The 22,000-nt window shown below is 44.8% G+C and overlaps 1 protein-coding gene across 5 annotated transcripts in view; it reads left to right on the plus strand.

Moving 5' to 3' along the window:
* The window catches only part of LOC139552278 (mediator of RNA polymerase II transcription subunit 13-like), a 110,910-nt gene that overhangs the window by 74,029 nt on the left and 14,881 nt on the right, over positions 1-22,000 (plus strand). For 2 of the 5 annotated variants that reach the window (XM_071363839.1, XM_071363843.1), the window contains exons 5-15: positions 15,348-15,493; positions 15,710-15,943; positions 16,954-17,118; positions 17,827-17,983; positions 18,127-18,231; positions 18,570-19,232; positions 19,330-19,531; positions 19,626-19,701; positions 19,825-19,955; positions 20,123-20,213; positions 20,940-21,160. In XM_071363839.1, the coding sequence (XP_071219940.1) occupies positions 15,348-15,493; positions 15,710-15,943; positions 16,954-17,118; positions 17,827-17,983; positions 18,127-18,231; positions 18,570-19,232; positions 19,330-19,531; positions 19,626-19,701; positions 19,825-19,955; positions 20,123-20,213; positions 20,940-21,160 (2,191 nt within the window). The remainder of the gene's footprint in view (positions 1-15,347; positions 15,494-15,709; positions 15,944-16,953; positions 17,119-17,826; positions 17,984-18,126; positions 18,232-18,569; positions 19,233-19,329; positions 19,532-19,625; positions 19,702-19,824; positions 19,956-20,122; positions 20,214-20,939; positions 21,161-22,000) is intronic. The other 3 variants (XM_071363840.1, XM_071363841.1, XM_071363842.1) reach the window with 3 other exon arrangements.

The following is a 22,000-nucleotide window of genomic DNA, read 5'->3' on the forward strand; positions in this document are numbered from 1 at the left end:
TGTGTGTGCGTGTGTCTTTACAGTGTGTGTGTGTGTGCATGTGTCTTTACTGTGTGTGTGTGTGTGTGTGTGTGTGTGTGTGTGTGTGTGTGTGTGTGTGTGTGTGTGTGTGTGTGTGTGTGTGTGTGTGTGTGTGTGTGTGTGTGTGTGCATGTGTCTTTATAGTGTGTGTGTGTGTGTGCATGTGTCTTTACAGTGTGTGTGTGCGTGTGTCTTTACAGTGTGTGTGTGTGCGTGTGTCTTTACAGTGTGTGTGTGTGTGCGTGTGTCTGTACAGTGTGTGTGTGTGCGTGTGTCTTTACAGTGTGTGTGCATGTGTATTTACATTGTGTGTGTGTGTGTGCATGTGTCTTTACAGTGTATGTGTGTGCGTGTGTCTTTACAGTGTGTGTGTGTGCGTGTGTCTTTACAGTGTGTGTGTGTGCGTGTGTCTTTACAGTGTGTGTGCATGTGTCTTTACATTGTGTGTGTGTGTGCATGTGTCTTTACAGTGTGTGTGTGTGCGCGTGTGTCTTTACAGTGTGTGTGCATGTGTCTTTACATTGTGTGTGTGTGTGCATGTGTCTTTACAGTGTGTGTGTGTGCGTGTGTCTGTACAGTGTGTGTGTGTGCGTGCGTGATGCTCCTGGTGTAAGGCTGTCTGGATGGCTTCCCTCGCTCCCCTCTCCCCTCGGCCAGGAGGGAGCCAATGACATTGAGACATTAGCCATCTCCCTGGCAACGGACATTTGCTGTCAGGCTACATCACAAGGTCACGCCGCTACCTCAGGAAAGTAAAAAAAAAAAAGAACTCTCTCCCTCCCCTTCTCTTCCCCTCTTTCCCGTCTCCCTCTCCCCTCCGTCCTTCTCCTTCCCAAATCTGTCTCCCAGCTCTCTCCCTCCCCTCCCTTGTCTCTCGCCCCTCTGTCTCTCGTCCCTTTCTCCCTCCCTCCCCTCTCTCTCCCGCATCCTTCCCCCCCCTCCGCTTCACATCCAGAGAGATGCATCTCAGAGTGGCGTGTTAATTGTTTCCCATTGCGTGTGGCTGAGAGGATGGAACAGATCACTGGCAGTTCATTCTGCTGGCTTGACTGCCTCAGTGATTGTGGCACACTGCTAAGGGATGAGGAGGGCTTGCTCTGAGATAAGCCTGGCGTGTGTTTGTGTGTGTGATCTTGAGTGTGTGTGTGTGTGATCTTGAGTGTGTGTGTGCATGTGCAGGTGTGTGTGTAGGGCTCCTGGAGCAGCGCAGGCATGTACATCCAACGGTTTTGTGGTGATACACTCCTACACTCTTAGAACAAAAATCTAGAAACTAAAAGGGTTCTTAAGCTGTCCCCATAGGACAGGGGTCACCAACCTTTTCTGAGTTCAGATCACTTCTGTGCCCAAAAGCAAGCCAAGCTCTATCGCTCAGAGTTTTTCAAAATCATTACTTAAAAAACACAAGCTTATGCAACATTAACATAGGCCCAAAATATTATTACTGCATATTGGCTCTGCTTGAATTGCCCTGTCAACGTTGATATTTTAAGACCATTTTGAAATTATATTTCAAAATAATTTTAGGTAAATGATCACACTAGTAATAAATAATTTGTTGTATTACTTGTGAGGCACTGCTGAATGAATGAGCATAATAATTAGCTTTTTAAATTTTACTGGACTGATGGCCTGGATCTGATGGTCAGCCTGAGGGAGGGAGGGAGAGAGCAGCGATGAAACTGCCTCTCACCCGACTCACGTCCCTCCTCTCTTCCTCCCTCTGCTGAGAAAAGGGGACACTGTATTCAAGTTCATGGCGAAACTCAATTCGCAGTGCATTATTTCTGCCTCATGCACCAGTTCATGTTGTTACTCCTAGGACCAGAGAAAGTAAAATATTCCTCAATATTAAAAAAGACACAGCTGCTAATAATAACAACTCAAGCTTATTGGAACACTTTGCAATAGGCTACTCGTTCATTGTAGCTGCAGTGCTGGTTGTAGTGTGAGTGGAAGTAGGGAGAACATGCATTTTATGGCTTATAATAGTGTTGACAGTCCTGAATAACATCTTAAACATGAATTTACTTATAAAAACAGCAGCTCTTTGCTGTATTCATTTAGTCTCTCTTTAGTCAGGGCTTAAAAAGTTTTGAAATCTCACAGTGTCAACTTTGCTGTGCGCCCGAGGCTTCTTTTTACAGCCTATGGCTCGAGGAAATTTGCACAGGCATGGTGATTTGAGATATATTTGTTCTCTGGGCCTGCCGAGTATCCAGAGTTCTACCTTAAGACACATGAAATGGTTCCAAACGGAAACACTGACTTTGTGGTGCTAGGGCTGCTGAATCAAGTGCACCTATCAGCAACAGCGCTTAACAAACAAACACAAATAGGAATGCTAGGCTTTATCGTTGTTGTTTTTTACAGAAATGTTTGGTGAACGACTATGAATGCCTTGGAGATCGAACAGTCGATCGCAATCAACTGGTTGGTGACCACTGCCATATGAAAACCCTTTGAAGAACCCTTTTTGATTCCAAGTAGAAGCCTTTTGAGTTCTATGTAGAACCATTTCCACAGAGTGCTTTACATGGAACCCAAAAGGGTTCTACCAGGAACCTAAAAGGGTTGTACCTAGAACCAAAAATAGTTATCCTATGGGACCAGCCGAAGAACCCATTTGGAACCTTTTTTTCTAAGTGTAGGGTAGAGTTGTGTGGATCAGTCGCGTCACAAGAAGTTTCCCTCCTTTTTAAGCGCCGGGCTCTCTTCGTGGGATACTGCTCAGCTTAGCCCCCTTTTCAAGTGGAAGATGACTGAAGAGCATGGAGAGAAAGAAGCAGAGGACACACTATGCCTTTTTCTGCCAGTGATTCACCAACCAGCATGTTGCATACCGCTGCTTAGGAATTCTAGTAGTGGCATCAGAATTGTCTCTTTATTTCTCTTCATTTGTATGTGATCAGGTTAATTCATTGTGGTTTACATAAGCATTGTAAAGGATGGGATGAGTGCAGCATAGAAAACACACACCGATTTATTTCTCAAAGAGGATCATGTCAGAGTAATGCCTCGTCAATTTACCACTTAGTGACTTAATGCATCAGGATGGCTCACAGACTGTTCAGCTGAACAACAACACTACTGGGGAATGGAACAATACCAGACGATCTGACCTGTGATAACGCTAGACTTGTTTTTGACACCAGCAGGGTTGGGGTCAGAATTGTTTCATTTCTAGCAGAAATTCTGGTGGAAATTCTTACATGCAAAATGTGGACAATAATTGTCAGTATTCTTTTCCCATTTCGCGCCCTCGTTGTCCCATGATATGGCCCCTAGCTGCCCACCTCCCCACCTCCTTCACCACCACACTCTCAATCATTTAATAGGCCCGTTTATTGAGTGACAAAAAGCAGAGGGAAACATTTCCTTTATCCTCAGTGATTCTTATAGCGTCAGTAAACACCTCAGTCACTGAGCAGAGAGAGAGGATCAATATAAATACAGATTATATATCACACCAGCACAGCAGCCACCGCATCCTTGTTTCATAGCTAGGCTCTCCAAATTCTGTCTAGCTTGACTGTAGGCTATTTACCATCTACAGAGACTTTCTTTAAGCCCCTGGTTCCTGTAATATATTAAATGCAGCATATGATAATATCTGTTATTCCAGGTCACACGCTGTCTATCTAAAGCCCTGACCACTAAAAACACTAAAATAAAATAGTAAATAGCGTTATTTCCACTTGATATCAATGTGTGATGGTCTGGGTACCAGTCTTTTTAGCTAACATTTCACTCCTGTCATTTGTCAGATGACAAGAGTGGCAAGGAGTGGAATGTAATAGCTAGCTGAACAGAGATGTAATGTAATAGCTAGCTGAACAGAGATGTAATGTAATAGCTAGCTGAACAGAGATGTAATGTAATAGCTAGCTGAACAGAGATGTAATGTAATAGCTAGCTGAACAGAGATGTAATGTAATAGCTAGCCGAACAGAGATGTAATGTAATAGCTAGCTGAACAGAGATGTAATGTAATGGTTAGCTGAACAGAGATGTAATGTAATAGCTAGCTGAACAGAGATGTAATGTAATAGCTAGCTGAACAGAGATGTAATGTAATAGCTAGCTGAACAGAGATGTAATGTAATAGCTAGCTGAACAGAGATGTAATGTAATAGCGAGCCGAACAGAGATGTAATGTAATAGCTAGCCGAACAGAGATGTAATGTAATAGCTAGCCGAACAGAGATTTAATGTAATGGCTAGCTGAACAGAGATGTAATGTAATAGCGAGCCAAACAGAGATGTAATGTAATAGCTAGCTGAACAGAGATGTAATGTAATAGCTAGCTGAACAGAGATGTAATGTAATAGCTAGCTGAACAGAGATGTAATGTAATAGCTAGCTGAACAGAGATGTCATGTAATAGCTAGCTGAACAGAGATGTAATGTAATGGCTAGCTGAACAGAGGTGTAATGTAATAGCTAGCTGAACAGAGATGGCAACCAGGCTAAATGTGTGGTGCTTTTTTTTATAATTCAAAAGGACACCGGTGTGTGTACTGTGTATGTACATGACATGTACAACGAATGTGTCCTTGAACCAGGAGTCACCTCATTGGACAGCAGCATCCATATAAATGGCTCTCTGTGTGTTTAAGCGCTAACATTGTGCTAGCTAGCAGCAACACAGGCTAAGGCCACCCACCAGGCAGCCAATGAATAATGCAGAAGGCTGGGTGGCTGCATTCTCCTGATTTCCTGGTTAATATGAGAGGCGTTGGGAAGGGATGGGATGGGAGAGGAGACAGAGGGCCTTCCTATTGGTCATTGTTAGGTTACGAGCACCAGCGTCGTTCTGTTAGTCGGTAAAGAGGTCAGAGCAGATTGGAGCGGCCCGGTCGTCTAGTAACAGTCATCATCACCCAGACAGATTAACATAATTCACAATTGAGATTCCGCGGTGGCGCAGAGAGCCAAAGTCAGGTCAGTGAAGTGGTGGAACCGATTAGTGGGGCTCATCGGCTGGAGATTCACATTTCGCTAGTCAGTATAAATGCCCAAGGTGTGCTTAATATGCATACGAGTGTGGATAATGAAATCTAGCCAGAACACAATCTCATTACTCTCCCCTATATGATTCGCTCTCTCGCTCTCTCGCTTTCTATTGCTCTCTCTCTCTCTCTCTCTCTCTCTCTCTCTCTCTCTCTCTCTCTCTCTCTCTCTCTCTCTCTCTCTCTCTCTCTCTCTCTCTCTCTCTCTCTCTCTCTCTCTCTCTCTCTCTCTCTCTCTCTCTCTCTCTCTCTCTCTCTCTCTCTCTCTCTCTCTCTCTCTCTCTCTCTCTCTCTCTCTCTCTCTCTCTCTCTCTCTCTCTCTCTCTCAGAAGTTCCCACTCTCAAAGCCAGTCCTTTACATTAAACATCAGCAAGAGAATGGATTGCTATTGAGATTAACACAGTGCTCTCTGATGCATTTACTTGCCATTGTTCAGACCCCCCCAGTGGTGCTAGTCCGTGTTGTGTGGCAGGCTGCTTAGTGTGGTGCCAATGTCACAGGAACACATGTTGTCACCTCGTAGACATCATCAGTGGCTCTTGTACGGAACAAAGTCATGCTCTGTGTGTGCATTGAATCATACGTACATGTGTTCAAACAACCTTTGATATGTAGGGCTCTTAGCTAAGACAAATATATGTTGGCGGACACACGCGCACACACACACACACACACACACACACATGGTCCTGGGGGACAGTATATGGGTTATATGGTCCTGGGGGACAGTATATGGGTTATTCCACCAATTCGGTGCCTTTAGAGAAGTGTAACCTAATTTTAACATTCTATCATAAAGACCACATGTTCAACTTCATAAAAAACACGTTTTCCCATCTCAAGAGGTAAAAAAAGAATAATACTATAGTAAGTGCCTAGTAAGTGCCAAATAAAGTAACAGGGTTGACGAATTCATCTTAAATCAAATAAAATCAAATGAAATTTGCCACATGCGCCGAATACAACGGGTTTAGACTTTAACTCTGCGTTGTTAGGAAGGGCTCGTAAGCAAACATTTCACTGTAAATATTTAATTATTCAAGTTACACAAAAGGAGTAAAATACAAATAGCAATGAATCCCCTTGCGACAGGGGGAATGGAAGCTTGTCTTGTGCGACAGGGGGAATGGAAGCTTGTTTTGTGCGACAGGGGGAATGGAAGCTTGTTTTGTGCGACAGGGGGAATGGAAGCTTGTTTTGTGCGACAGGGGGAATGGAAGCTTGTTTTGTGCGACAGGGGGAATGGAAGCTTGTTTTGTGCGACATGGGGAATGGAAGCTTGTCTTGTGCGACAGGGGGAATGGAAGCTTGTTTTGTGCGACAGGGGGAATGGAAGCTTGTTTTGTGCGACAGGGGGAATGGAAGCGTGTCTTGTGCGGCAGGGGGAAAGGAAGCTTGTTTTGTGCTACAGGGGGAATGGAAGCTTGTTTTGTGCGACAGTGGGAATGGAAGCTTGTTTTGTGTGACATGGGGAATGGAAGCTTGTTTTGTGCGACAGGGGGAATGGAAGCTTGTTTTGTGCGACAGGGGGAATGGAAGCTTGTTTTGTGCGACATGGGGAATGGAAGCTTGTTTTGTGCGACAGGGGGAATGGAAGCTTGTTTTGTGCGACAGGGGGAATGGAAGCTTGTTTTGTGCAACAGGGTGTGGCAACTGAATGTAACCTTCTATCTATGGGTAACAGTGTTATGCTCAGCCCACTCAGTTCTCCACCACAAAACACTAGAAATGGACAAAAAGAGTAGAACCAGCTCAGCTGCTTTTACACTAGACATTACTATTAGATGTTCAATGTTTCTTTTGAATTTTTTTCAAAAAAAGGAACAGGTTCACCATATTGAAACGAGAGTTCAGTTTACGTAACAGGGTTGACCTTAAAAGGAGTGACAGACGTATGTGAATCACTTATCACATGAAATAAATCATCTTCACAGATGACTTTCTCAAAGCAACAAAATAACAAGGGCTTTACAATGATGGTGAAAACGAGGAGAAATCTTGGGGTCAAGTGGGTTAAAATCTTCCTAGAAGTCACAGATGGTGCAGTATTTTGGCAGTTTAGTTTTATTCATATAGAAAATCAGATTGATTTACAGTTTTTTCCAACTGCTTACACACGTTTTCAAAACTGTCTCCTTTTTTCAAAACTCTACACACAATTCCCAAAACTGCACACACAAAATGCAAAATGCCTCACATCTCCTTCAAAATGTAACACTGCATTCAAAATGCCATAAACACATGTCAGAATGAAGCATTTGCATCAAATGGAAAATACTGCTTTCATAATAGTACATTTTGGGATATACCATGTAAACAATGTTGTTCTAAATCTAAAGCTCTTTGGTCTTTCATAGGCTTATATCTACATTTCAATACAACGTTCTACAGTGAAAGTAATCTGCTGAGAGGGGTAACAAGTACACTGTAAACACCAATGCAATATAGAAACAGAAAATATTTATTAGGCCAAACATTACTGTTGTATACAGTAGCATACAACAAAACCATAAACATATGTAAACCAAAAGTATATTCTTTAGAATACAGTAAAGAACACAATTGTGTGTGTGGGGTCCCGGGGGGGCAGTCCAGGAATTGGTAGGGGGGGGGGGGGGGGCAGTCACCAGTGCTAAGCTACGCTTCATCTCTTCTCCGGCCTGGGTCTGGCCACAATACTTCGTCCACATCACAAGATACGTTTTCTCTTGCCAAACATCGAGGGAAGTATCTCCTAGCATGGTGTATCCAACCTTGGACAGAGGCAACCTCTATGTCCCCACATGCGTCCTCCATTGCCTGGAGAAGCGGCATGCGGGCATAGGGTTGGCGATCATACACTTTCCAGCGACAGGCTTACAGCATTGATGTTGTTACAGTTTTTTTTGATTGCTTAAGCACGATTTTCAAAACAGGGCCCGTGTTTACAAAACACTACACACAATTACCACAACCACACACCCAATTAGCAAAACACTACAGATCCTTTGCAAAATTAAACACTCTTGTAAAAACTATACACTTCTTTTTAAAAACCACACTTTGTTACCATATGAAACACACACGTTTCACATTACTATACTCTGTTTGCACGAGTTACACTCTGCTGTGATAAACCTAAAACACTTTGAGCACTTCTACTTCCCTATGATTAGAGTAGGCTACTATCAACAAAGTACAAATATAATGTCAATTCACCAAACACTACACAAGACCAATGTTGCAGACTGAAGAAACTCATTTATTTCTCAACACGCCCAAAATGTTGACATGGAGATTCATAATACTGTAACCAAACGTCACTTTACATATTGTAAGTTCAAAAAAAAAATAAACAAAATAACTAGACATTGTCTCTTCGCCTAGCTGGATCTGGCCAGAGAATTTCATCAACATCGCAGGCAATGTTGTCATTAGCAAGACACCTTGGAAAGAAACGTCTTGAATGACGAATCCATCCTTGCATTGCTGCTACCTCCATCTGGTCACAGGCCTCCTCCATGGCTTGGATGAGGGGTACCTCAGCCTGGAGACGGAGATCATATACCTTCCACCGCCATGCCGAGAAAAACTCTTCTATAGGGTTGAGGAATGGAGAGTATGGTGGAAGATATAGGACGGTGAAATGTGGATGTTGCTGAAACCAGTTCTGAACCAGAGCAGAGTGGTGGAAAGACACATTGTCCCAGACAACAATGTATTGCATATGATCGATTTGATTTGCTGCTGTTATGTTGTGCAATTGGTCCAAGAATGTAAGTATGAGTGCTGTGTTGTAAGGGCCCATATGGGCATGGCGGTGGAGGACCCCATTCTGTGTAATGGCTGCACAGAGTGTTATATTACCCCCACGTTGCCTTGGGACATTGACTATAGCCCTGTGGCCAATGATGTTTCTTCCCCTTCTTCGTGTTCTCGTCAGGTTGAACCCAGCCTCATCTACGTAAATGAACTCATGCTGGATCTCCTCTCCATCCATTCGTAAAACTCTCTGAAAAACAGTGTCAGGCAAAATTGTGTAGTTCAGTGTAGATCTAGTATACATATTACAGTACAGTAAAAGATTATGAGACAGTATGCAAGATCACACTGCTAAAGTGAATACATACCTCTGCATAATCATGCCGCAGTCGTTTCACCCTTTCGGAATTGCGCTCGAAAGGCACTCGATAAATTTGCTTCATTTGAATATGTTTTTTTTTTTAGGATGCGTGCCAGTGTTGATGTTGAGACCTGATGGATATCGTTGAAAATGGCGTGGTTATTGACAATGTTAGCTTGGAGCTGCTTGAGTGTTATAGCATTGTTGGCCAAAACCATGTTTACTATCTCCGTCTCTTGCTGTTCTGTGAACATAGGAGGCCTTCCCCCTTGTCGTCCCTGACCCTCAATCCTATGTAGAAAAAAAAACAGTATACAATAGTACAGTAATTTCACAGGAAAAGGTAACAGAAGTGCTGATAGTGCATAGAATACAGTACTGTAAGCAGTTACTGAAACCGTGCAGATGTTTTTGATATGATGATATTTTTACAATATCTATTTTCCAGTCGAAATGTTCTCATCACACTTGCCACTGTATATCGGCTTAGATTTGGCTGTACTCGCAGTCCAGCCTCCCTCAGCGTCAGGCCGTGGTTGACAACGTGGTCAACCAGTGTTGCGCGGATCTCATTTGTCAGATTCGGTCCTCTTTGAGCACCTTCTTGTCTTCCTCCTCCTCCTCCTCCTCCTCCTCCTCGTCCTCCTCCTCCTCGTTCTCCTCGTCCTCCTCGTTCTCCTCGTCCTCCTCGTCGTCCTCGTCCTCCTCCTCCTCGTCTTACTCTTTCTCTGACTCTTTCCATTGTGCTTGAAGACCGATGAACTCACCTGCTGCTTTTTATAGTGCTTATACACCTGATTGGTGTGTCTACAATTAAGCAAACGAGTGTTTGCACACCTGATGACTGTGTTGAACCAATTGGTTGGACGGTGTGGTAATTTGACAGTCAGTGCTTTGGTATTGCAAGGATGTGACTTCATGATAGAATTTTGTGTGTAATGTATGTTAAGTGTGTTTTGTGTTTTGCAAATCACTGTGTGTAGAGTTCTGCAACAAGTGTGAGGTTGACAATGTGCTTATAGTTGTGCAAATATGGGCTGATGTTTTGCTTCTTGAGTGTAAGGTTTTGCTAATAGTGTACTACTTTTAATTTTAGTGTGTAAGCAATCCAAAAAAACTGTAAATATGGTGTCATTATTCAAGATATGCTCTCTTATCTCTCGAATCCTAATTGCATTGTTGGCCAAAACCATATTTATAATTGCAGTCTCTTGTACATCTGTAAACAAGCGTCCTCGTCCTCCATGATGTCTTTGCCTTTCCACTCTATACAGAATTCAAACACAGTATGTGTTCAGCATAGGAACTGTAAACAATGTACTAAAACATGTAGTACAGCATGATAACCAACCTCATTCATTCAATGCAGTGCAGTAAATGGATGGCTTAGAGTTACAAATGTTTATGCAATACTATGCAGTCATACATATTTGACAGTACATTACTGTAATGCTAAAATAGTCATTAGATAGTTGCATACCTGTTCTCATTTCTGAAGGTTCGAATTATGGACGTCACTGTAAATCGACTCAAGTTGGGCTGGACTCTCAGTCCAGCCTCTCTCATGGTCAAACCGTGGTTGATCACATGATCAACAAGTGTTGCCCTAATCTCATCAGAGATGGCTCTCCTTCCTTCTCTTCTTTGCCCTCGTCCTCTTCTTCCTCTTCCTCTCCCCCCTACTCCTCTTGCTCTCTGTCCATTGTTGGCATCCATTGTTCCAAACAGGTAATCTGACCTTTGACCTATTTATAGGCCTATACTACAGTAAAGCAGTGATTTGTTAGTGATCAGTTAAGCTATTAGTGTTTGCACATGTGAGGAGTGTGTGTGTGACCTGGTGAATAAGTGTAGCATTTTGATTGGTTGTGTTTGGAAAAGGAAAGCAAGTTACTTCCTGTTAGATTTTTGTGTTTTAGGTAGAGAATTGTGTGTAGTGTTTTGAAAAAAAGTGTTTTACACAATTGACAACTGAGTCAAAGGCTGAGAAATAGCTTATGGTTTTGGATATTTGGTGTGTAGTTTTGCACTTTGAGTGAGAGGTTTCAAAAATCGTGTGACATGAAAAGATTTTGTGTGTAAGCAGTTGGAAAAAAATGTAATTCTACATGTGTTCTATATTAAAAGGCACTTCATTTAATTTAAGAGGCTTTTAAAAATCAATATGGGTGCACAATTTCTACTTAAAATATCAAAGGGACTCAAAAGGCACTCATTTCGTGGAACAACCCAGATGATGTGGCTGCGTATGGGTCCTATCCTGCTCTGCAGTGTCTGATTGCTTTGAGCATAAAAGCATTAATTGTGCTCACTACCAAGCCATTAAACCTGGCTGTGATCTCAGCTTTAAGTGCAGCGGAATCTGAGTGTGTGGCGTTGAATTATTCACCTCCCCCTCTCCTCTTTCTCTCCTTCTCTCACTATCTCCTCTTTTTCTCAATCGCTCACCTGTTCTCTCCTCTCTCTAGCGCTCTCTTTCTCTCCTTGCTGCTTTCACTCCCTCTCCGCTCTCTCTACCTCCCTCTCTCTACCTCCAGTGCTGTCAGCCCCGGGGCTAGGCTTCACCATCATTTATTAATACCCGGCTTATACAGCACAAAGCACATCTCCGCCTAGCCTGCCTTCCTGCCTGCCTGCCACTAAAGCATCATATGGCACACGGTACTGCGTAAGCACCCCCTAGGAAGCAGGCAGGGAACCCAGTGTCCACACACACGCTTACTCTGCAGGAAAATGTCCTTTGGAAAGGACAGGCTGCATCAATCTCACGGTTATAAGATCCTCTAGTTGTGTAGTTGCTCTCGTGGTCAGTCAAGTGCCATTTTGATCTTGTCGGTCTGGGTTGTTGCTTGAAATGGAGCAAAGCATTATCTTATGATTGTTGTGATTACATGTATTGTCATTATTGTTATCAAGCCCCATGTTGTGGAACTATTTGGTACAGTATAACAGCTGTATGTGCAGCAGTAGATTTACCAAGCGCAGTTAGCCAGTCTGTCTGGGTTGTAGACTTTCAGCTCACGTCCCACTGCCACGCTGTTGAAATATGAAAAGACTCAGCCAGTGTTCTGACTGCTAGATGTTTCACTTCCTCAGTATAGACGAGGAGGAAGGGGAGAAGCCAGCTAGTTAGCTGGGCGGTGATATTTTGGTCTGAACATTTTTCATGGAGATTTCCCTCGATCTCCTGCTCTGGCTGTGGTCAGGAGAAAGGGTCATGGGGGAGTCATGGAAAGGACTAATGTCCTTTTGAGTATAAACCGGGGGGTTGACTGTTGAGTAAATAAAATGACCAACGTGAAGAGAAAGTTGTGGGAGCTGCTTACACAGACTTATTAATGGTGTGTGGAGGCAGTGGAATTAGAGACACTCCAGAGGTGATAGAAAGTGTATGAGAGGACAATTGTCAAAGTTATAGTTTATAGTCTATAGTTTAGAGTCCCGTGTGTCTCAGTTGGTAAAGCATGGTACTTGCAATGCCAGGGTTTGATTCCCATGAGAACCAGTACGAAAAAGCCAAAGCATGTATGCACTCAGTGTGTGCTAAATGACTAAGATGTAGATTGTATTTATGATTGGTTGATAAAGTGTTTATTTTCAGTATGTAAAACTAAGGGGAACGATAAAAAAAGTATATTTTGTCATAAGTATTTTTCACTTGGCCGCTAAGAAAATAGAAATATGAAAAGTAGAGGTGACAATTTAGAAGAAGTTTAGCAAATCCACCAAACATTCTTACTGTCATTCATTCCTACATTCCCTATAGTAGGGAAAGTATTGTAAAAAATACTGAGTTATACTGTTCCCTACAGTAGGGAAAGTATTGTAACCATACTGCATTATACTGTTCCCTACAGTAGGGAACGTATTGTAACCATACTGCATTACACTGTTCCCTACAGTAGGGGAAGTATTGTAACCATACTGCATTACACTGTTCCCTACAGTAGGGAACGTATTGTAACCATACTGCATTACACTGTTCCCTACAGTAGGGGAAGTATCCTACAGTAGGGGAAGTATTGTGCCCATACTGCATTATACTGTTCCCTACAGTAGGGAAAGTAATGTAACCATACTGCATTACACTGTTCCCTACAGTAGGGAACGTATTGTAACCATACTGCATTACACTGTTCCCTACAGTAGGGGAAGTATCCTACAGTAGGGGAAGTATTGTGCCCATACTGCATTATACTGTTCCCTACAGTAGGGGAAGTATCCTACAGTAGGGGAAGTATCCTACAGTAGGGGAAGTATTGTGCCCATACTGCATTATACTGTTCCCTACAGTAGGGGAAGTATCCTACAGTAGGGGAAGTATCCTACAGTAGGGGAAGTATTGTAACCATACTGCATTACACTGTTCCCTACAGTAGGGAAAGTAATGTAACCATACTGCATTACACTGTTCCCTACAGTAGGGAAAGTATTGTGCCCATACTGCATTACACTGTTCCCTACAGTAGGGAAAGTATTGTAACCATACTGCATTACACTGTTCCCTACAGTAGGGAAAGTATTGTGCCCATACTGCATTACACTGTTCCCTACAGTAGGGGAAGTATTGTAACCATACTGCATTACACTGTTCCCTACAGTAGGGAAAGTATCCTACAGTAGGGGAAGTATTGTGCCCATACTGCATTACACTGTTCCCTACAGTAGGGGAAGTATTGTAACCATACTGCATTACACTGTTCCCTACAGTAGGGGAAGTATTGTAACCATACTGCATTATACTGTTCCCTACAGTAGGGAAAGTATCCTACAGTAGGGGAAGTATTGTGCCCATACTGCATTCTTCTATACATGACTACATCCCAAACGCCTGTGAGCTGTTGCCCACTCTTATGGATGAGTTCACACTGGTCAGTGATGCACGGTCACCATAGGGAGGCAGCATCAGACAACAAAGCATGCTTTTCATACAGTAGGGCCAAGGCTAGGCCCAAACCGACTGTGTGTGAGTTTGTGTCTGTGGGTGTGTGTGTGCTGTGTGTGTGTGTTGTTGGCGGGCTGACTCTTGACTACAGACTGTCCCCCAAAGGCGCCCCTCACAGCTATAAATAGCTCTTCATATGGCATTCAGTGAGGGGGTGGAGGGGGACTCATCTGCTGTAGAGACTGAAAGGATTGAGATGGGAGGTGTAGTACTATAGAACAGAGGCCAGTGGGAGTTTATTGGCCTGATGCAGCAACGGGAAAATCAGGAAGTGTGTATGTGTGGTCTGTGTGTGCCTCAGTGTGTGTGAGTCTGGATAGCAGTGCTGGAACCGCCTGCTGTTATGACGCTATGTTTTTCTTGGTGAATGTGAGGAATGTTTATGTAGGAGAGAAACTGGCCTCTCTCCCCAATCGCTCAGCGCCATCTTCAGGTCACATCAACAGTGAATAACATTACTGTAACAAGATACAGGACCTTCTGGCTCCCTGAGATATTGTCCTTAATTCTATTCCAAAACATTATATTCCAAATGTGAGGCTTTGGTATTGGACAGTGTATTGAATTGATGATCCATTACGACTCTTAACATAGGCCAGTTTCCTTGGGGTACAGAGATATTGCATAGGCACTAGGCAGCAGGGTAATCACATGGAGGTTACAAGCTGGGTTTATTTACTGCTGATGTATAAATATGGCTAGCCAGGCGATGGGGGTTATAGATTAAAAAAAAGTATATTAATGGAGCAATCTCGTGGTTAATGATGTCCAGCCCATCCTCAGATATACAGTAGATCGCAGTAATGGGTTAGCTATTACACATGTGTGATAAAGGAAAGACCACCGTGATAAACTGCATCCAGGAAGTGTTGTAAAGAGTAGAGGCCATACATAAGCATTACTACAATCAATCATAGGGAAATTAGGATTTATCCCCACAATAAGGACCTATAGGTTGGAAGATGAACAATAAGCCAAGATTTTTAAAAGACAAATTATAAATTTTTGTTCTTACCTACTGTATGTAGAAATCTGTAAGTCACATTTGACTAATTTGTAGTTTCCATGTATTTCAGTTACCCTAGTTATCAAGTAACTACATGCTATAACAGCAACATATTGGAAAGTATTTCCAGAAATCTCTGGCCAAGATCTCTGGCCAACAACTTTGCCATGTTACTTGATTGTACTTGACAGCTCCGAACAGGGTTCTATGCTGTAGGACTATGACTGATGTTGTCTTTGTGTGTTCTCTGTTCCTACAGTGAGCACCTGTCGTGCTCCTTCACCTTCTTCCTGCATGGGGAGAGTAACGTGTGCACCAGTGTAGAAGTCGCCCAGCACCAGCCTGCCTACCACATCACTGACGACCACACCCGCCTGGCCCAGATCTCCTCAGCCCCCGTACAAGGTGAGATACTCAGGGAGGACAGGGAGACATAAGAGCCCACCGACCACTGGATGTCTTTATCTGCCTCTGTTTTAGCCTGAGCATCACTGTCATAACTATGTGTAGTCAAATCTCTGAATCTGAACATGACAATGGTCCTTTCTGATATACTGCACCTCTGTAGTCCATCTATCTGACTCTCTGTCTGTCTGTCTGTCTATCCTTCCACCTGTGCAGTGATCCTGAGTCCGTACGGTCTGGCGGGCTCCCTGACGGGCCAAGCCTATAAGATGAGTGACCCAGCTGTAAGAAAACTGATGGAGGAGTGGAGCTACTTCTACCCCATGGTGCTTCAGCGCCACAGAGAAGGGGGCACAGGGGGCGCAGGCACGGGGGGCATGGGCGCCGAGAAGGAGGGCACTGACCGACCATATGACCCACACAGCCATGTGGCCGTTGAGGTCATCGTAGGTAAGTACGGTGACAATCAAAAAACTCTTGCCACCTTTGCATGTAACTAAATGGACACACTTTGCTGTTTATATATACACTGTATATGAACAATATGCTATAGGTGAGAATAGGCTATTGGTCAAGAGTGTTTTTATTGTGTTACTGAAATGTATTATTGTTATCAGACCAAAAGAGGGAACAACAGGAAACAACAGCGATTTTAGTCTCAGCTTCGATTGGCCATTGTCTGTATGAGGATAAATAGTACTGGAGGTGGTTAATACGTGGTGGATCCAGAGTTCTTAAGGGACTAGTGTTGTCTCTCAGGGTGCATTGAGGTAAGGAGTAAAGACTAGGGGAGAGGAGGGGAGTAAAGACTAGGGCATAGGAGGGGAGGAAAGACTAGGGGATAGGAGGGGAGGAAAGACTAGGGGATAGGAGGGGAGGAAAGACTAGTGGAGAGGAGGGGAGGAAAGACTAGGGGATAGGAGGGGAGGAAAGACTAGGGGATAGGAGGGGAGGAAAGACTAGGGGATAGGAGGGGAGTAAAGACTAGGGGAGAGGAGGGGAGTAAAGACTAGGGGATAGGAGGGGAGGAAAGACTAGGGGATAGGAGAGGAGGAAAGACTAGGGGAGAGGAGGGGAGGAAAGACTAGAGGAGAGGAGGAGAGGAAAGTCTAGAGGATAGGAGAGGAGGAAAGGGGAGAGGAGAGAAAATGAAAGGAGAAGAGAAGACAGGGGAGTAGAGGAGAGGGGACTTCAAGGAAACTCCAGGGACTGACAGACACACAGCACGTTCTAATCAACCCATTGACTGGCTGCCTGACCCCTCATCATTGATTAGGACTGCTTGAAATTAGACCTCCCTAAGCCCCAGTACCAGCCAGCAACTGTAGGCCATGCAAGGATAAGCTAATGCACTGCAGCCCTGGGTGTATAGGCTACAAGAAAAGTATGTGACGTGTATAAGAGTGTATAGGTGTGAGTGTTTGGAGGGATTTAAACTCAACTCTTTCGTCTTCTTGTAGGTGGTGTGAGGATGATCTACCCAGCAGCCTTTGTGCTGGTTGCCCAAGGCGACCTGCCTGTGGAGGAGCCCCCACCTGCACCGGGAGCCCAGGGGGGCAGCAGAGACCCATCTCACTGCAGCATCCCCCTCACACCCCCCACCTCACCTGAACAGCCCTGCTCAGGTGCTGAAACACACACAAACACACACACACACACACACACACACACACACACACACACACACACACACACACACACACACACACACACACACACACACACACACACACACACACACACACACACACACACACACACACACACACACACACACACACACCATGTCACCACCAAAAACTCCAGAAATTCACCCTAAATAATTGCATTCCCAAAACGAATAACATAATCTCTGAATCAGTCCTATTTACTCAACAAAACAACTCAATACTGCAATACAATCCATATAATTGTCCTCATTATTCAATCCATACGCTTCATATGAAATAACGCACAGAGAAGTTACTATATCCTCATCTAGGACAAAGTCTTTGAGAATTGAGCTGAACATACAGATATTTTGCTGAAGATGTAAGACCTCAGACAAATGAGATTGGTTTGTAACTCACTGAAACTGAATCATCAGCATCCTAATCCACATTCAATTAAGTCTGCTTAATGAAAGTCTTACAAATTAGGAGATAAAACAGCTGATACAAACAAACAAACACTGCTATAGCTGCAGAGGAAATCTTGAGTGTCTTATTACACATTTTCAATGGCTGAAGAGTCCTAGTAAAGTGTCTCTTGCTATGCACTATTAAAACATCCACCCACAGCCTTGCCCAAGGGAGAGAACTCCACTGAATAATGTCATCTGTTGTTTATTTCAGCGGACAGTGGCTTTGTGACAACGGTGTCCAGCGTCCTCCCTGCCCAGGACAGTGCCATGGGGGTCACCAACAGCCCAAAACATTCTGGGAAGAAACTGACCAATCAGGTGGTGCATGAGGCGTGGAAGGAGTGTTATCTTAACCAACTGCAACACAAGTGAGTGTCCAGATTGGCTGCTGGCTAACCGGGGCCCAGATCCAGACTCAGCACTATTTATCTCCTGGCATCTGCTGTGGGATTGTTATTGTTGATGTGCGGTGACACGACTGGCGCCCTCACACCTCTCTGTGTGCCCATAGATGCAGTGGGCCCAGTAGCGTGACGCCAAAGAAGGAGGCGCCAAATGGGGTGCCCACCTGGGACTTCACCGACCCAGAGGAGAGGACACCATGCAGCTGCTCCAGGTTGGCACGGGGGTTGGCATCTGGGGGTAGTGACCCAGCCGCCCAGCATGGCACCAGCCAGCTAGACATCTGGGCTTCATTTTTAGGCATTTCACTGCTTTTAACCAAAAGTCTGGTGCTACTTATGTGAAGCATATTGAAATAGATTGTGTAGAAATAATGTGAACATGGTGAAAATATATGTATTTGTCTTCTGAATGTTGGTATTTTTTATATGTTATGATTCAGATATGTTATCACGAGTTGAATGTGTACAATATAAGGAAAGTTTTAAAAACAGCATCCTCACCTGCCACTCCAGTTCTGTCTGCCATCTGATCCTGTTTCTCTTCCTGAAGGTTAAAGCAGCAGAAACAGCAGCAACAGACCAACACCTCCTCTGCCAACCCTCCGTCTGGTGCCAACACCACCCCCTCCTCTGGCCCGGCCCTCCCCGCTCCCTCCCTGCTCAAGCACAAGGCCACGGACAAACCCGAGAAAGCCGACAAACAGCCGAAGAGAGCCGCCGCCATGACCCCCTTCCACCACCGCCTCTCTGTGGGCCAGGAGGCCTGCCTGGAACAAGACTCATCTGGAGGGTCCCAGCTCGGCCTAGTCAGCCTGGACCCTCCCCTGGATCCCATGCCCAGCTGCAAGTACCCCAAGCCCCTCTCCGCCGGCAGGAAAGCTCCAGAGTCCCTGCTCCACTCCCCTGTCTCCCCATTACCCCCCACGCTCAGCCCCCATCCACGGGGGGGACAGGACCCTGAGGTACTGGAGACCTCTGTGGGCATGGCCCTCTGTCCGGATGGGGCGTCAGGAATGGGGGTGATGGAACCCAGTGAGACGGCTCTGTATGCAGCCCCTCTGGGGCCCAGGGAGAGGGAGGCTGGGGCAGGCTGGTGGAGGGGCTTCAGGACTCCCAGGGCTGATAAGGCTGAGTTCAGGCCTCCAGAGCTCCCCAGTGACAGAGTGGAAGTAAAGACAGAGACGCAGGCCACTGAGGGAGTTGCACTGAAGAGGTGAGAGAGAGCGAGATCAGTGCATTAATTACTCATTCAAAGACACACACACGCACAGACTTGATCACTCTAAGTTTCCTTTCTTATTTCCCTCCAGACTATTCATGCAGACACAGAAGCGCTTCAAGATCTCGGAGGAGTGTGTTAGGGCACACATCCAGACCTTGGGTCTCCTGCATCAGCCTGGGGACCCCGGGGATGACCCCTACGACTTCAAGGAGGGAGACATCGAGTACAGCTTCCCCACCTCCAAGAGACTGAAGGGCCAGGGCCGAGACCCCAGCAAAAGAGGCCCCAAAGTAAGGCTCTTGTTTACAGTGAAAGTTACATTTGTTGATTGACACCCAAGCTAGAAAGGGCGAAGAAATTAAATACAGTGTGTCTGTCTTCCAGGGAGAGGAGATCAGCAACGGTGCACTGCCTGATGGGAAAGACGCCATGTCCATCTTTAGCTCTGCTCCCAAAGCTGGTGACAAATTGAATGTTGACACCATATGCAAATTCTATTCTAAATAAAAAATGTTCCCCAACACATTGATCATAGTGTGTGTTCTGAGCGTTGTCTTTGATGGTCTTGTTTGTGCGTTTCTAGATGATGACTCACCGCAGGACGATGATGCGGCGGCCAAAGCCCAAAACCCTTCTCTAACCAGGGAGACTGATCTGGTGGTCCTCATCTCAGACCTGGAGAACATCTTCGACGAGGATGAGGAGGAACTTAGGGTGAGAAACATTCTAAGAATTACTGCATGTCTAAAATCTGTTCCATTTTCATTCCCGCTTTACACAAAATGTAATACACTCAACATCACAATAATACATAATATATGTTATTTAGCAAACGCTTTTATCCAAGGCTACTTATATCTGTGTTTTATAATAATGTATAGACTGCTTGCCCCAACCAGCACACAGCCAGGGTCCTGGTATCAGGAAGTGAAGATCGGAGGGAAGGGAGGGTGGCTGTGCCCTATCCTTCAAGTGAGTCCAGCTTTACATGTACACGTGTTCCGCAGTTTGTTTGTTATCTTATGCATGTTATCCTAGCTGAGTTTAGCGTGACCTGGGAAAAATAATCTGTTTTTTCTACTTCTCTCACATCATCACTCTCTATGTCTCTCATCACTCGCTGTCTGTCTCTCGCTGTCCATCTCTCTCTCTCTCTCTCTCTCTCTCTCTCTCTCTCTCTCTCTCTCTCTCTCTCTCTCTCTCTCTCTCTCTCTCTCTCTCTCTCTCTCTCCACCCCTCATCTCTCCCCCCATCCCTCTCTCTCTCTCTCTCTCTCTCTCTCCACCCCTCATCTCCTCCCCCCATCCCTCTCTCTCTCTCTCTCTCTCTCTCTCTCTCTCTCTCTCTCTCTCTCTCTCTCTCTCTCTCTCTCTCTCTCTCTCTCTCTCTCTCTCTCTCTCTCTCTCTCTCTCTCCACCCCTCATCTCCTCCCCCCATCCATCTCTGTCTCTCTCTCTCTTTCTCTCTCTCTCTCTCTCTCTCTCTCTCTCTCTCTCTCTCTCTCTCTCTCTCTCTCTCTCTCTCTCTCTCTCTCTCTCTCTCTCGTCTCTCTCTCTCTCTCTCTCTCTCTCTCTCTCCACCCCTCATCTCCTCCCCCCATCCCTCTCTCTCTCTCTCTCTCTCTCTCTCTCTCTCTCTCTCTCTCTCTCTCTCTCCACCCCTCATCTCCTCCCCCCATCCCTCTCTCTCTCCATTCAGCAGTAGCAGACCTCCAGCGGATGTTCCCCACACCCCCTTCCTTGGAGCAGCACCCGGCCTTCTCCCCCATCATGACATACCGTGACACCCCCAGCCAGGAGCCCCCAGCCCCCTCGGCGGGCTCCGACTACCCCCTGGGCCCCCTGTCCTCCACCCAGCTCCAGGAGTACCGGATGGAGGTGGAAGAGGGCATGGCCAGTCCAAAACCTGAGGACATCAAGGTGAGGCATCACAGAAGCAATGGGAATGGACATGATTAAGACTACTGTAGATTACAGACAATTATGTTTTACTTTACCATGTTAAAAAACAATATGTTTGACTTTGTAAAGTGAGATGAGTCCCATGAAAAGTGACACCATGTAATCTATTTATGTTGTCAAATTGGTAGATATGGTTAGTGGTATGGTTAATGATAGAATGGTGAAAAGGCTTAAAGGCCCAGTGCAGTCCAAATTCAGTTTTCCTGTTTTTGTATCATATTGTACAACAGGTGATGAAACTAACGCTTAAAGTGTTATTTCCTTATAGTTGCTGGTTGAAAATATAATCTACACAGGACCTTCTAATCAGCAGGTTTGCATGGGCGGGAGTTTCGGCTTTCCATGGTGACATCACCATGCGGTAAATTGGTTAATAAACCAATAACAAATAGAGTTCCAAACCTCTCCCCAAATAACATCTCGTTTTCAGTTTTGCCTCACCCCTTAGACCACTCCCAGACAGTCTTATCAAAATTCTTGCTTGAGAAAAAGTTATTTGCTTTTTATTTGTTATTTGAAATCTATTACAGTAAGGTACTTACAGGTTACCTATAAATTATTTTAAATTGATATAAAAACATCTGCATTGGGCCTTTAAAATAAAGTAGCTACAGGGCACTATGCAGCCTACCAGTGTTAATGTAAACCTTACTGCCTGGTTTGATCTTGTCTGATGTTGCTGTAGCATGTTTATACTGTACCTGCTGACCTGGCCTGCTAGGGGACTTACTGGTATGTGGAACCAAATACCTGAACCTCTCAATACACCTCAAATCTCACACAGCCTGTTTCAACTCA

Source organism: Salvelinus alpinus, chromosome 24 (assembly GCF_045679555.1).
Source record: "Salvelinus alpinus chromosome 24, SLU_Salpinus.1, whole genome shotgun sequence".
NCBI lineage: Eukaryota > Metazoa > Chordata > Actinopteri > Salmoniformes > Salmonidae > Salvelinus > Salvelinus alpinus.